Here is a 17,070-nt window from a genome sequence, read left to right on the forward strand (position 1 = left end):
CCCGAGGAAAAGTGAAATGCAAAATATTTTCTGCTTTGAGAGTTGTTGTTGTTTGTAATTCGTCCCACATTTTAGTCTAACAAATGAAAATCTAGATTCAGTTGTTTGGTATTCCGTTACACATGCTGAAAATAAGAATCTAGGGTTCCGTTTGTTAAATGTTTATGTGGGAACTATTACAAAATAATCTAGAGTTTCGTTTGTTGAACGAAATTTTGGAAACAATAACATCCACTTTCAAATAAGAATTTCATATTTCCGCGAGTGCAAGTTCTCCTGACTCAACTTGAGATTCTTTTGATTTACTGTCTGTTTTGAATTGAAATTAATTGCTTTAACCACTGGCCTTAAATGGTTTGTTCTAGACACCCTATTTGAATGGTTATATTTTCAAGAAGCACCGAAAATTCGAATTTTTTTATTGGTTTACACTAAACATCGACATAGGTCGTCGCTTTGTTTGCATGGAACAAATTGTTATCGTTCCACCCACAAAATAAAACAAAAACAAAAATTGACGAACAGTGAAAACCCTAAATTTTCTTTCAATCGAAAAGATGATTAACAAAATATAAATTTCGGTTATTGAAAGTAATCAAATTTGAATATTCTTTAATCCGATGGGATGCTTTTATAAGCTCCTCTAATTTTCTCTTTAAGTTTTCTATAATAGAAAATTGCGTAGTCATGAATAAGAGACCATATAGCAGTACATGCCCTGGTATAGCAAATATAATGTAACAATGGTCCGGAATTTTATTTAAAGGAAGTTTTATGAGGATTACAATCTGTCAAGACGTAACCTTTGAGCGCAAAGATCTTATACTTAAAGGACTAGATAGAAGTGGATTAAGTTTAATCCGCTCTTCAAGAGTTCCCATTGTTGTTATTGGATATATGAGTGTATTGAAATTTACGACGGAATGTTATAAAATTTGTTGCGGTGTCGGTTCTTTTTGTTTCGATTTTACACATCTTGGAAAACGGTTCGGATTTTGTTCAAACGAATTAAAAAGCAGATATCAAGATTCGGTTCATTTTTTCGCAACGATTTACGTACGGTAACCATATCGCAAGTATTTTCAACAGGTTGACAGAAAATCTTTTACTTCATTCGTTTTGACATAAGCTTTTCTACGTAAATCCTATTCAGATAGAACTCATTGCTTATTAAATTTTGTTGTGACTGCTGATAACAGATGGTACACATGATATGTAAACTAGATGTATGACTAATCTCAATACTTACCAAACAGACAACATGCGACAGATCATATCGATGTCGATCAGCCCACTACTTTTTAATTTATTTTACAGGTGTTGATGTGCCATGTTCGATTTGGTAACGTTGCCTTGATTGTAAAATGATAAACCCTGTTCGACACGTTTAGTGCGCTAATACTGTCACAATCTCTTGCAAAAAATCGTCACCTAATTACCATGCAGTTCGCTTCAATGAGCTACAAAGCCAAAATCATTATTTTTCAATACAACTTTATGATGGGTACGAACAGTCGAATAATACCGCAAAAAATTTGGCATGTTTTTGAATTATTGTAACCTAAATAATAAATTTTGAGTGTTAGCTGTACACCTCTGCCAGATTATACACAAGATATTAACATTGGAATGTATCGTACAGTACGATTCGTACTTAAATGTGGCGACTGAGGATCAAAGACCGAAAAACAATAATTATAATTACGAATTGTGACAGGGTAGTATGTAGTAGTGTTGAATAATATAATTTCCGTGTTTGAGTCGGTGATCGAGACCGATTCATTTTTCGTGATTTATTGTCGTGATACCGGCTCTTTAAAATTTAAAAACATTTTCTGTCTTAAAACTATTCGCTCAAGAATACATTCATGCATTTTGTAATAATATGTTGCATGTACGTATTGCATACATCAAAGGTACATAGACCGGCAGATGTGAGCTATCATTTTTTTTCATTAAAACTAACAAATCAGATCCAAATCTCAATGGTAATCTCTTTTTTTTGATGAATAAATGAAAGAAAACGAATCGACAAAAGGAAATTTTTGCATTTTATTCAAACTAACGAAGCTAACAATACGTATGTCTGAGCCCGGCCCCATACTATATACGTATATATTTTCCTATATGACACACAAGCAACATATATGCACGTATCATATACACATCCAGTGAATGAACGTAACACTATAGAACTAACACAAAAAACATGTGTAAGAAAATTATTGATGATGTGGTTGGGTACCTAAACAAAGTCTTTTTCGATTTCAGTTAGTAGCGAAACGTTGTTTCATTCGTTTGGGTGCAGCTGGTTACGTATAATCAGCATAGTAATATCCGGCCTGTCGATTTACACGTTTTCAGCCTAATAACGTCATTCATTTGTTATAAGAATATCGTGGTTCTAAGTCGATTTGTATTGAACGAAATAAATTAACTGAAGCCGGCAGTGGTTTTCTTTTAGCCGAAAATTTTCCATCGCAAATCGGTTAATTTGGCTGTTGTGTTTTCTCGCCTGAATATTAAGTGTGGCATACCGTTGAATGTTTCGGTTGATTTTTTTATTAGAAATAAATGTTATTCGCCAAACACGTACAGAAAATGTGCGGTACACTTTGTTAAACATGCGAGTTTATTTACATTGATCGATTCGTGTAAACAACCTAAATCAAATTGGGTTAGTATCATTCGACTCATTCTACCAAAAAAAAAATTAGTATGAAGCGAAATGAGTGTTCAGTGTGTTGCTTGCTGATCCGGTCAGTGTATGAAATAAGATTGATTACGAAAATGCATTTCACCATATAATAATATTGGCATCCCAACAACAACGTTGTAGACCAATAAAAACCATTATTCTTAGTTGTGATGATAAATACATCCACTATTCATTCATGTAAGTTACTTATCACATCCATAAAACGGAAGACACTCGTGGTTATTGTAAAATGACAAAATATTCTCCAAACTAAGAAAGGAATTCTCTTGGCGTCGCTATTTTAATACGAATTAGCTAAGACGCTAGTGCTATAAAATTTTAATAGCGAAATAAAGTGAGTCATCCCGTTCCATTCGGATTTTTTGTGTTTCTTTTTTTTAGAAACATCACAACGAATCCGCAATATCATTGTGAAGAAAAATGTTCGCCGAATTAAAAGAACACAAAATGTTGATATAAGGCGAAAAAAGTGAAACAAAACATAAAAACAAATCAGAAATGTGGAATTCAATTTTTTTTGTAAATGTATATGACGACGCTTCTGCACTGATTCGTTTCCATTTCAGTAATAATTTCAACTTCAATAAAAAAAATTATTGTAATATCTTCAGACGGTTGCTTTTAACAGCTGGTTGATCCTAGGATATACTCACAAATTGCTTACCTGAGTTAAAGGTCAATGAACTCACAATACCATACTATGCATTTGTTGAGCAAGGGGAGAAAGTATTGACTACTTCTTCTTTGCACGAATTTACCAGTAGACTTCGTATTTTGTCGTCAGAGGCTCAGTTTGATCATGGAAATCAGTTTTAACCGTTGATGTAAACCTAGAACACACAGTGAACCAACGAAAAGAATTTTATTTGCAAAAAGAAAAATAAGAAAATTTAGGAAAACTTTGAAGGACTGCGGCTCTCAATGAATACTGAGAACTGAATACTGTACTCACACAGTATGTTACCACCTTGTTGTTCTTTGTTTTTTTTTTCAACGCACTTCAAACATGAGTGGTACTCTAAATATCATTTTAAGAAAAAATTGTCCTAGAGCTGATAATATGGATCTGTCCACGGCTGAGTAAAGTAAACCAGGCAGGAGCGCTTGATTTGACTAGGGACCTGAATAAGCTTTTAGCCTGATTTTTTGCGAATAAAAATTTTCAATTTATGTCAGTGTTCATTTGAGTTCATTATCATACACTGTATTAGGTCCCTTATTTGACGTTTTGAAAGTGAACCGCTCCTGCCTGGTTAAAATTTTTATTTCTGTACTTTGCGACGGCGTAATTCGGCCTCAACTTGGACCTTGCAATGTCCTTACATGCATATGTTCTATTGTTGGCTGAACGATGAAGGCCAAGGCTACCGACTAATATCAATCCGGATTGGAATGATCTCAAAAGTGTTCTCTCTATTCAATTTTCATAATTTCTTTAGGATAAACAAAAGGGAAGTCGTTGATGATTTTGTGAGAGCCAGTAGCGGAGTGACGTGGTACGAAGACTTTTTGTTCATCTAGGGCCTTGCTGGAACACTGTCAGCAAAACGTTGTTCGTTACTTATTGTTTTATAATCTTAAAACAGCTGAGTTGACTAATATGTCTTCCAAATATCATAACGTCCTTCAACCATGAAATGAACGATTTAAGCATAAATAATAATCTTACCAGCTGAGTCATGTCTTCCGCTGTCTCATCATTAAAAGAACATCATCGAGAATTTCGCATTTTGGCTTTGCAATCATGTTTCTTTTTGCAACAACATTAAACTTAGCTCAAATTAAGTTTTATCTTTTTAGTAGGTTTTATTCGTTCTATCTGTCCGCTCATTCCGGAATTCCACTTTACTTTCAATGGACGTCTTCTCCAATCAAAACTTTGTGCGTCTGCTTTGAAAGCTTTGATAGTTGTGTGGAACCAATGCTCTCTCTAGCAAACAAACTACTTATATTAAAGTGGTGAAAATGACAAATAGCCTTTGGAATTTACATGCAAATTACAGCGTGGTCAGTCAAAATATAGAGTAGTGTGAATGTGACACATAGAGTTGAGAGTTTGTTTGCTAGAGAGAGTATTGTTGGAACAAACAGTACTATTCATGAAGAGCGTAAAGACTTATATTTTGATCTGAGTTTATACCAATTTGTTTAATTATTTTGATTGTAATTGATTAACATACCAGTAACAGTAATGCCACTCGCAGCGTTTAAATGGCAAATAATGATAACGAAAAATATCTTTGGAGTCGGCAAATTAAAAGCCTAAAACCATTTTGTAGATTAAATATCATATTGTTTCATTGAAGTGTGCACACGAGTAGTGTGGAATGATTAGTAAAGGCTTCAACAATAAATTAATTTTCCGACAGAATGTGTCAACATTGCTATTGGTTGTATTTATAGTTTTGTGGCGCAGATTAAGATTTGTTTTTGTTTTAAATTAGAGACTTGCACTGAATGCACATTATATACATGTGAATATCAATTGGAATAATTTCAATGAAAAATAAATGGGTGACAAGAGCATTGATTCAATTATTTTAGTGCACTTTTGTGGAAAAAAGAGTCGTTAAAATATTTAATTTGACATTGCACATTTTTCAACTGCAATTGGACAAGTAAATTGATTGAATTTGAAAAGATTTTTTTTTGATACATCAAGGCTACATGAACTCAATCAAAACATAAATCTCTTGTCTGTGTATACAACAAAACTCATTTCTTTCCATTAAAATTACTGGACATTTCGATGCGATGGCTTATTGAGATTTATTTATCTTGACGAAGAGAGGAAAAAAAAACGTTTCTACCCAGACGAAGCAACATATCGATGTCGCGATTCATCTAATTTTTCACATCAAAATAAACACGTCTGGATTTGTTTGTTTCTTTTCTTTTCTACTTAATATCCAACTGAGAAATTATATAAGTTATTTTCGATAGCCATTGAGCACGCGCGATTTTTTTCGTTCTTTCTTCATCCTTCTTCGATATAATGCTTTTGTCATTCCATGCAACTGACTGATAAGACTGGAAAAAATAACGATCTCACAATATTATCGTTTAGAATATTTCTAGCACGACGACGTCGGCAGTCTTATGCATACAAAATTTAATGGAAAGTTTGTGTAAATAGAATGGGACAAACTTTTTGCATGTGGCGCAAAAATGAAATGATTTTGGAATCGAGAAAGTTTCACACAATCATTCCCTAGCCGATAATATTGTTGGAATTTTACTGCTACGAGTGGACTACTTTCCACAAAACTTAGATTTGAAAGAAGTTTCGGAAAACTCATCATAGTCATACTGACATTATCTGTTATATTGCATTGCTAGCACTAACTTAGCACCGCGGAAGATTTACTAATTCATTAGGTAGGAAACTGATGTCATGTGCGGTCAATATGGACTGTTGAGGGGCCTTCTTCTGATCCTAAGGAAACTCTGTCAGGCTGTACTTATCATTGAATGAAAATTTTTTAATTAACCTACCGTGGTGGTGACTTCTAGTCGTCTGTTTGAAATCAGGGTTTATGCGTAAGTATCTCCAACCATTCCACCGTGTTCGCGTACCAAACCAAATGTTTTGTTGCCTTAATGTGAACTGGTCGTTTTGTTTTGACAAGAAGAGCGTCGATGAAGCCACTTTTCTCGTGACTTTCGTGATTCTAATGGGAATGAATTTATTCATTCCTCAGACGTCGAAGAAAGTTAAGAGATCAGCTCAATCCTGGTTTACTCCAGATTGTAAGGTTGCAGTAGCCGACAAAGATACGGCGTATTTCGCTTATAAGGCGAGCCGCTCACCTCAAGATAGAGCCATCTATGTTAGGGCAAGGAATTTATGTAACGTGGTGCTCAGATCAGCGAAGTATCGCCATGAACAGAAGGTTAAGGAGAAGCTCTTGAACACGTACCATGATTCTAGGTCCTTTTGGTCCTTTGCAAAGAGTGTTAGTAATAACTTTGTGAAGTCTTCTACTCCTCCACTTATGGACTGCGAAGGTGATCCGATCATTGACGCGGAGTCTAAAGCGAATGCGTTTGTTAGGATTTTTGCCAAGAATTCTACTCTAGATGATACGGACCAAGCGCCGCCGGTTATGCGAGTAAGGTGTAGGATGAAAAGGATCTACTTTAGAGTTAGGGTGATTAGCCGAGTGATGAAAAGCCTCAACACGAAGAAGTCCTCTGGTCCTGACGGTATTCCCGCCACGGTTCTTAAGAACTGTAACTCTGTGCTTTCTCGGCCACTCGCTCGACTTTTTCATCTGTCTTACTCTTCGGGCGTTTACCCAGCTAACTGGAAGCTGAGAAATATTCAGCCGGTTTTCAAGAAGAAGGGAAACCGCTCTGATCCGAAAGACTATCGACCGATTGCGATAACTTCTGTGTTGGCAAAAGTTATGGAAAAGGTAATTAAGCAAAATTTAATGCTTTACCTAGAGACGAACAGGCTCATACACGATAGGCAATATGGTTTCAGATCGAAACGTTCAACGGGTGATATGATGGCATATCTTTCACAGATGTGGAGTCAGTCTCTTCACTCGTTTGGCGAGACTCAAGCGATTGCTCTCGATTTCTCAAAAGCCTTTGATCGAGTCTGGCATAGGAACATGCTCAGCAAATTAGCTGCTTTCGGAGTGGGTCCAGAGATGTGTTGCTGGATCGAGAGTTTTTTGAACAGTCGAAAGATCCAAGTTGTACTTGATGGAGTTACTTCCGATAGGCTGGAGATAAATGCAGGAGTCCCCCAAGGTTCGGTTCTTTCACCAATCTTGTTTCTGATTTACATCAATGACCTTTTGAACGCTACATCCAATCCCATTCATGGATTTGCTGATGACAGCACGCTACACCACTCGTATAAGTTCGATAAAGTGCCGAAGAAAGAGGATGTAGATGAGGCTCGCAAAGGTATGGTAGAGACATTGAGTTCCGACATTGGTGTTCTTAAGGAGTGGGTCCGAGCTAACAGAGTTGAGCTGAATTTAGGCAAGACTCAAAAATGTCGGTTCTCCCACAAGAGGACTGAGATGACGACGGCTCTGCCCACCATGACCGACGAATTTGAAGACACTTCAAGTCTAAGATTGCTCGGAACGAATGTTACCAGCAAGATGCTGTGGAATGAACACGTAGTGAATGTGACGAAGGCAGCGGCAAAGAGATTGGGATTTCTCAGGAGATGCAAAAGATTCTTCTCGTCCACAGAGCTTGTGACTATATACAAAGCTTATGTAAGGCCTCTAGTTGAATTCAACTCTCATCTCTGGGTTGGTGCTCCACCCTCAACGTTGGATCTTCTCGAAAGACTTCAAAGGAGAGCTATCCGATTGATCGGTGACGAAAGCGTTACAAATCCAATTGACACTCTCGAACATCGGCGCATCGTTGGTGCTATTTCGTTGTTCTACAGATACTATTACGGTGAATGTTCATCGGAGATATCGACGCTGATCCCGCCTATCCACAATTCGACTCTTGTCACTAGGCAATCAGCACGAGCACATCCCCATGTTGTCGCTTCTGAATTTTGCCGCACGGCAAAGTTCAAGGGAACTTTCTTCTCAGTTGCGATTCGTTTGTGGAATAGTCTTCCGGCTCATGTCTTCCCCCCGTATGTAATCCTCAACTTTTCAAGAATAATATTAATACCCATTACCGAGCATTTCCCCCAATTATTTAGGCTAGACCGTGTTGATGTGAACCATCAACATCAAAGGGATATATCCCTTGTGTTTGTGCTTGCATGTAAAAAAAAAAAATGAATGTGAATATAAATTTTCATCACGTAGATGACATTTTTCAAACAGACTGTCGTTAAGCTGTTCCATAGATCCGAACACTTACCTTTTGGTTCCGAAACCGTTCGGGAATGTTTGAATATTTATTTTTACCAATCTTACATCTACTGGATGCTATAACAGAATGAATCTTAAAACTAAGAGAACCTCCGTATACATAGATCAGGCAAATAATAAATTGGCTTAAGTAAATATCGAAATTACTAGGCCTAACCTTTTGGGAGGGTCAGGTCCATTGACTGACTGATATTTTCTCAATAGATTTTTGTAATTCTAACAATAATATCATAGATTAATCTAGCTCTAAGCAGATCTTTGTCAGACAAAGTTTGTCTTATTTTGTCATAAATTGTTCACTCCAAAGGAGTGAAAATTGAAAATCAATTTTCAGAGTAAACAAAGAGAACTTATTTCTACATTTTCAAACAAAAGATGCTTCAGTATTATTGTCGGCTAAATGACGCTGTAAAGACGACGTATTTTTTGCTTATCTCTTGAACAGAAATTAAACTCGTGTGAAGTTCACACTCGTTGATTTTTTACTAGCATAGACATCAAGAAATCACACATAAAAGTGTTTTCGGAATGAATCGCAGATTTTTTTCTCCAGCATTGCCCATTAACGAACATTAACCCTATTAATTTCAGTACTTCTCTAATAAAAAAGTTTTTGGAAAGCTATTTATAAAGACAGATAATCTGGTTAACCCCCACCAATTTCATTTTTAGCCGATTTTTTTTTTAAATCTGTAGAGGATTATTCAAGTTATCGTGCTATCAAGTGACGAGATGAAATTTTTTTTGGGAATATCCCTAAGATCACCCGTCTGTCATACCCCAATAACCCACCTTCGAACTTAATCTCAGGAATAAAAAAAAAGTTTTTAGAAATCCGTTAAGAATTACTCGATTTATTGAGTAATCAAGGAAAGAACAAAGTGTGACAAACATTTTCTGTATTTAAGGTTTTTGGCACAGCACTGCTACTAGCATGAACACTGAATTGACAAGTGTCAAATTTGGAGGCTTTAGTGATACGAGCTACCACTTAGGATTGTTTGTATTGTATGTTTTAACTCATACAACGAAAGCAAGTCTTCTATCTGTACAACAGAAACGCAGTGCCTTCTGTGATTTCATCAGTCTCCGAATATTTTCCATGTTCATGCTAGAAACAGGGCTTTGTTTTTGGTAGTACATTCATGTTTTTTTAATCATAGCAGTGAACATTGTGTGACAAACATTTTAGAATGTTTATCATCCGTAAGGTCCATGACTTTCAGTCAAGGGAATTATTTCAAAGAGATTTCATCAAAATCTTCTACTTCATTAGTTTTAACATATGTTTTGCTATAAAAGACAACGTTACACAGAACTTATCGCTTATTTTTGATTTTGTCATCGCTATCAAACACAGATGAATTTTAGGTTACGACATTGAGAATCGGCCTTGCACAAATGGCCCAATTGGTAAACGTAAAAGAACTATATTTCCACATTCTCACTGAGTGACGTAATATTCATATTTAGCCTGAATTTAGAATAGATGAAAAAGTTAATTTTGGCATTAATTCGTAGTACAAAGTTAAAAACTGAGATTTTTACCACAATTAGCAAGTCTTAAAAGTAATTGATTCACCAATTACCAAAAAGAGTCTTAAAAAAACCTACAGAGAACCACAAAATGTTGGTGGAAAATATTTTTAATTGAGAATCCAAACAAAACTCTTGTGAATTCCACACCTGTTTTATTACACTTATTGTATACAGCAAACGTTTTTACATAAACCTGTTGGTAACTGTGACGTTATCTGAAAGTTATATCTTTTAACCAAATAAGTTATTTTTGAGAGGCAAATACTTTTCATTTTACATATGATAACCTTGAACTAATAAATGAGTCACGTGAATGAAATCTAATCAATAAAAACGTATATATATGCAAGGCAACGATAAAGGGTTGGTAAATTGTGCTGTACGCAGATATCTCTTGTGACGAGATCGTTATACAACTTTATGCACTCAGAAATGGGTTAGATTTGACATAATTTTACCTTTGCGTTATTATAAAACAGTTGTCTTCTCAGACTACAGATTGTCAAAAGATAAAAATGTCTTAAATGAAATTACTTATCTCGGCTTGTTGGTCTTGTAACATTAAATTATTATTTTTTCTCTAAAAATAATAATTTTTTAATAGAATAACTTGCTCGTTATGAATGTACTCAAATCTAATTTTTTATTTTCATTGCCATTAAAATTTTTTCATTTACCTTGTTTGTTACATCAATCATATGACTGATGAATAAATTAGATTAATTTAACGATCTGAAAAGACCGGTGGCGTAAATAATAAACATTTTTGTTTCGGTAGATCCAGTCGATGCATTAATGAAAATTTGCGGAAAAATTAAAAAATTATAGTCCAGATGACCAGTTAATGGTTATTGAATTTTATCGCCGTCATTCACCATTGTCCATATAATACATAATTGCTTGTCATACAACTTGAATATCCGGTAGTAATTTGCGAAAACAAAGTAAATTGTTTTGTCATATTCTCTGCTCTCAATTCGTTCTGTTATTTTTAGCTTTAAAGCGAAACTAAATCTAGAGTGGATGATGATGTTGAAAGAATACGGAAAGGTGGTACTCTCTCGCATAAAAAATACGATATTTCACAGGTGTGGAATGTATACGTGCCGGCGTTTTTTATAATTAGACCAAGTGCACACGACTATTTTAATGCCTCATTTAAGCATAATGAGTTTAATAACGAAGATGATCTTTCGTCAAGGAAATGGTTTAAATATTTTATATCGCACGACATTGTTGTTAGCACTACGTTACGTTGAATCCATTAGGAGTATTCATTAGTTTCTTGGGATCCATATAATTATTGTCAACTTCTTACAGAAGTTGCTGTTGTCGATAACGAATTCAGGAAAAAATGACAAAAATGAAGTAAAAGATTTGAAATCAATCACTAAAAATACTTAGCTGAAATGAAGTAATAGATCCGACAGAAGATTTCCAATCAGTTTTTTCGTTAAAAATAGTTTACCAAGCTGTTTATGCAACATGAATAACAATGAAGTGAATCACTCCGAGCGATAATTTATTGTCTCCAGGTGCTTGTCTAGTAATTTCCCGTTAATTTCATCGCCACGCCACCTACAGTCACCAAGCTCTAGTTCTAATACCTTGCTAATTAACAAATAAAATATTTTTTGTGTTGAAAGATAATTACTTGGAGTTGGAGATAATAAATTACAACTCGGTTGGATTCCCTATCCGATAGTAAAATTGGTCATATGTTTATGAAAGGTTAAAAATGTCAAATATGGAATTTATGTTTGACCTGGCTAGCGCCTCTGACGTACTCTGTCTACTTTTATCGACTTTATCAATCGACTCTTGTTTGAAGACGACAAGTACCATGAGTTCTCGATGCCGAAATTATTTTACTCAATGTTCGAATTATTTCTTTTCCCAATAATTTGAGGACATTACTTCGAAATCATCAAAAAGCGAGAATTAATGTTGGTTTAATCAAATGAAATCGTTCTAACCGTATCATCACGAAACAAAAACAACAGAAAATAATGAAGACAAATTACAGAGTAATTTGTCAGCTGCAATTATTACATTTCAGGTTTCCCTGTACTTTCGGTAATTTTTGTCATTATCAAAGCTCTTCAACAGCTCTGTCTAGTACAGTAACGCCACATAAAACGATGCATAGAGATAGTATAATGTCACTCGAAACCAAAAAAAAAGTCAATTTCAATCATTACCATTACGAGCAAATATACCGTATCTCTTTATCTAATCGCCTAATTGTTGTTGCTAAAGTCGACAACATTTGTTTAATTAAATAAAATAAGTTGTTCGTTTGGAGGTAGACAAGACATATGAGGTAACAGCTACAAAACTATTAGAACAATTATCGATTAGAGTGAACCCAAAAAATCACTTTCAAAAATGAAAAAGAAAGTACTAAAGGAAATGGGCTCCATTGGAATTTTTAAAAGATTGATTTGTTCCTTCAACTATAAAAAGTAGATTACAGAAGTGCTTTTGTAAATGGCGTATAAAGTACGCGCGGTACCACCAAAATATCCGTTCATCCCCAAATTTTACTGTAACATTAAATATATACCGAACATATACCGAGCTTGTTAAGGTTTGAAACCTACATGACTGAAGGAAACCTTCGTTGGCCTGTAGAGGCGCAACAATTTTTTTTAGTACTTCATTCATTGCGATGTTGCTTCTGGTGAAAATCTTCACTCTGGCATTTCCATTAACTGTTACAGTAGTGAATTTATCGTGACATATCATCTGTTTTCGACAGTTACGACAGAACAAAACGGTGATCTCTAGGTAATGTTGTCTTATACCGTTTAACGAGATGTGCGTTAAACGAAATGAAGTAAAAGAGTCTGTTAAACAGACCGTATCCATCTGTGAAAAATACTTAAAAGATGTAACAGATTCGTCCAATGGTTTATTCTGATTATATGTTTATCGACTATGAACAGTCAATATTTTTTATTAAATTAGGAAAGGTCTTTCTTCGTGTTCCATCTAAGTGTATACATTAGGTCTTTCCTTTGTGGTGTCGTCATGTGTCGGGTTTTTCCAAAGTCGTACTTACCACAACACAACGGTTGTAAAAAGCAATAAATCAGACAAACAAACAAAAAATTACTGTGACTGTGATATTGATAAAGTTGAATTAATTATTTAATATAAAACTAAACAATATCGCGCGAACTCCACAATATTGATTGAAGAATATGTGTAACGAATACGTTTATTTAATTGAAGAAACTTTAATCTGGCACGGAATGCAAATACAACTTTTTCGCTACAATAATTAATAAGATGTCACATAAATTACATACGAACCGGCCTCAACTGGAATTCCTTTTGAATAATTGAAACCCGGAGCATCTTACGCCGTCAGTCTCATTTCTCATTTAATATTTATTGTCACACGAGATCAATTTACTCACCACAATTGTGTTGTTATTTGAATTTATAAAAAAATAATTTTTTTAATTTGTATTTTTAGAGCTGAGTAAATTTTTGTATTTTGTTTTCTAAAGAAAAATGTATGCCGGTTGTTCAACATGCAGTGATATAGATATGTGATGAGGATTTCACGATTTATTTTTAAGTTTTACCGTAAGTAAAAATCACACTAAAATGATTTTACGTGAAATATGCACAGATGAATGCCTTAGAATATAAATTTTAATTTGAATTTGAAATGCAAGGTGTCTCGTTTAAACGTTGAAGATTTATAACATTTTACAAACGTTTTACAATTGTTTTCAACTCTGTAGTTCTACTACTTTATTTAGATTTAATGATTTTCAAGAGTTTTTTTTATATGAAATCTTGTACTTCACCTTTTATATCATGCAGTCTGATATATACGAACACGATAATCAGATCTTTGTTGAAGATGAGAAGAACTATAACTTCCTCGACTCGTTCCGGTCCTCGGCAAGATTTCTTTAATCTGTGTCAGTCTATCCATCTCTTCTGTGTTCGCCGTCTCGTTCGGCGATGAGAAGAATACGTTGTCATTTATGACCTAACACGTGAGCTCTACAGGAACATTGACTAATTTTTCATTCGTTTCTAATAAATTTCCAATTAAACCACCGAGACAAGTCAAAGATTTTACTTGTTACAGCAATGTAAAAAACAATCACGAATTATTGTAATCGTTCTGAGAAAAAAAAATTGGAATGAGGGTTGGAATGTCAGTGTCTCTCACGATTCCTCCATTTCCGCGCATTCCAAAAATAAATATCTTGATGCTTAGTGTCAACTAGCAATTATTTCGCTGTTGATATAGATTTTTGTTCCTATGTTATTATCGTGCCCGCACGTTAGTAAACTGGCGTGACGCAGGTCCTCAACTACAAACGTTTCCACAAAAAAAAAATTAGCGACTAAGGAACACATTTACAGAAATTTTCTGACTTGCTTCTTGGCTCAATGACCACCAACTGCCACTTTGTGACGCAAATTTTTTTTTTTTTTATTTTCTTTATAAATTTTTTTGTGTCAATTTGCGTCTCCCACACAGCAATATCAATAGTTTTGTAAGTAGCCACAGGGACTTGCGTCACTTATACCCCTATAGGGTTTTTTGACTGAAAGATACTTTTGAGATTAAGAGGGCAAAATTCTAGCCTACATTTGTGCGCAAAAATCCCACTTGGAAATTACACATTTTGCAAGCGTTTCTCCAAGTGGGTAAAGTTATGACTTACAAACCAATTTTTGCTTTAAAAGTAACACATTCTTCCATGCTTTAATGATTTTACTACAATTGCTAAAAGTTTCTCATATGCAGAATGAGCACCAGCTGAATATCACCATCTGAATATCACCAGCTGGTGTACAAACAAAAACACTTTGTATTGTATACAATTCAAAGACAACCTACACACAGTGCATTTCTACGTTAACGTCATCTACGCGCACATAACACGTATGAATGAAGTAAACACATTGTTAAGAATGTGTTTTGATTGTTTATCATTCAATAAGTGTGTGTTAGTAGATCCAGCTGGTGATATTCAGCTGGTGCTCATTCTGCATATGAAAAATATTTACAGGCTGTATTTCAAAAAAAGATTTTCGTTCAGAGAAATCATCAAAAAGAAAATTTTTGCGCACAAATGTAGGCTAGAATTTTGCCAAGGGGTGAGCGCTCTTAAATCATCATTGAATTATCTGAGGTTGTGTGAATTTACAAAATTAGTTTACTGCGAAAGGGCAAGTCAATATAATCGGGAAAATATTTTCGCGAATTTTCGTGAGCTTTTGCGAATTTTCACAACTTTTCCCGATTTATTTTCGATTGTTGTGACTCACAAAAGTTCACGAAAATCGCGAAAACTCAAAAAAAATCGTGAAAGTTCACAAAAACATTTTTATGATTAAAGTCTCTCGATACAACCACATCGCATTTTCCCGTATAACTTGCTTCAAAACACACGTTACATAGTAACTAAACGTGATACGTTCCACGTATTTTTGGTAACAACCAAATTCTTCATCTGCCAATCAATTGTTTTTTGTTCGAATAGATTGGTTTCAAGATGAACCACAAAGTCACGTACATTAACAAACAAATGCCAGCTAAAGGGTCGTCCTATTTTCTCTTAAATAACGTAAGCGACTTCAATTTACGTAAATCTTTATCAAATGTTGACATCAATGGAACAGAATCAATTCCAATTTACCTTCAATGTTTATACTGCAGAAAATTGTGAATGGCATCGATACCTACGAATGGAGAACGGAATCGATCACGTGCTAGAAAATACTATATCTTCTTGCCTTGAATCGCACCAAGTGAATGAGAAACACGTGGTTTTATGTAAAATGGAAAAGATTTATAATTTTCTGTTGAAAACATATGAACGAAAAGTATATCTAGGCCGACGGCAAGAAACGTACGAATTCTATTAAAAAGCTATATGTTACGCGTTCAAATGTTTTGCTTAGAATTATTGCGTTGCTACACGACTCCCATTTTCATTTTTATGATGTACATACATACCAATACAATACAAAATATAAATAAACAGAACACCAACCTGCCTGCAAACAAGACCACAATCTAAAACGATTGTTTTTTGCCTTGTTGCATGCATATGGGATGAAGTAATAGGCTTCACTATCTTAAATCCATCTTCTTATCTTTTCAGCACGCATCACCTCTTATATGAAAACCAATGTCTGTTCATTCGATATCACTAGTTGAACACGAATCGCTCTAAACAGTGAGTCGACAAGAGTGTACCGGAAACTGTCAACGAACGAATGTAACAACACATCAGTGCTTGGACTTTCAACAACAACAACAACAAAAATACTCCACCCAAAATGCTTTGGTCATTCGTAACATCATCGCTAACAACCAAATTGAATATGAAGCCGAAGACACAGTCAATCGAACAGAAGACTGAAGTGTATTTAGCGAAACGGGCTTGTGATGGTTTGAATGTAGCATCGGCAACTGTTAGATGTAAGGCTACTAATTGTTTAAACGATGGTGCTATGAGTCGGGATTGGTGTGGTAGCGACGATTTTTCTACTTCATGCTGCGAAGCTTCGACACGTAATTACAACAATTCGTACAGTCAATTTAGAAATTTAACGTTTAAGTGTAGTAAATGGAAAGGTTTTTGTTACGGTCAGTGTCTTGACGATTTGTTTAATGTGATGGTTCGGTTCGTCAAAATGTGTGGCGATTTAGTGAATAATTGTAAACTATTTAGGGTTTTTGTGATGGTGGGACTATTGTTACTGTGCTGTGGAAAGACTTGTGCCCTACCGAATTTCGGTAGTGTAACCGCGGATGGTGTTACACGGAACACGAATGCTGTGAGTAAAAATTTATTTTTGATTTTTGTTGAGCAATACTTCTGAAATTAATGAAATAGTACAATAGTAGATTACGTACGTACGTACGTTAACATTAGGGAATAAACGAGCCGACGA

At 34.9% G+C, this 17,070-nt stretch overlaps 1 protein-coding gene across 19 annotated transcripts in view; it reads left to right on the forward strand.

The window, feature by feature from the left end:
* LOC119085887 (sodium/hydrogen exchanger 3) overlaps positions 1–17,070 on the forward strand; it is a 45,764-nt gene that overhangs the window by 2,320 nt on the left and 26,374 nt on the right. For 11 of the 19 annotated variants that reach the window (XM_037196416.1, XM_037196403.1, XM_037196409.1 and 8 more), the window contains exons 1-2: positions 2,264–2,677; positions 16,275–16,953. In XM_037196416.1, the coding sequence (XP_037052311.1) occupies positions 16,453–16,953 (501 nt within the window). In that variant the 5' untranslated portion in view covers positions 2,264–2,677; positions 16,275–16,452. The other 8 variants (XM_037196414.1, XM_037196418.1, XM_037196412.1 and 5 more) reach the window with 4 other exon arrangements.

Source organism: Bradysia coprophila, chromosome IV, assembly GCF_014529535.1.
Source record: "Bradysia coprophila strain Holo2 chromosome IV, BU_Bcop_v1, whole genome shotgun sequence".
Taxonomy (NCBI): Eukaryota; Metazoa; Arthropoda; class Insecta; order Diptera; family Sciaridae; genus Bradysia; species Bradysia coprophila.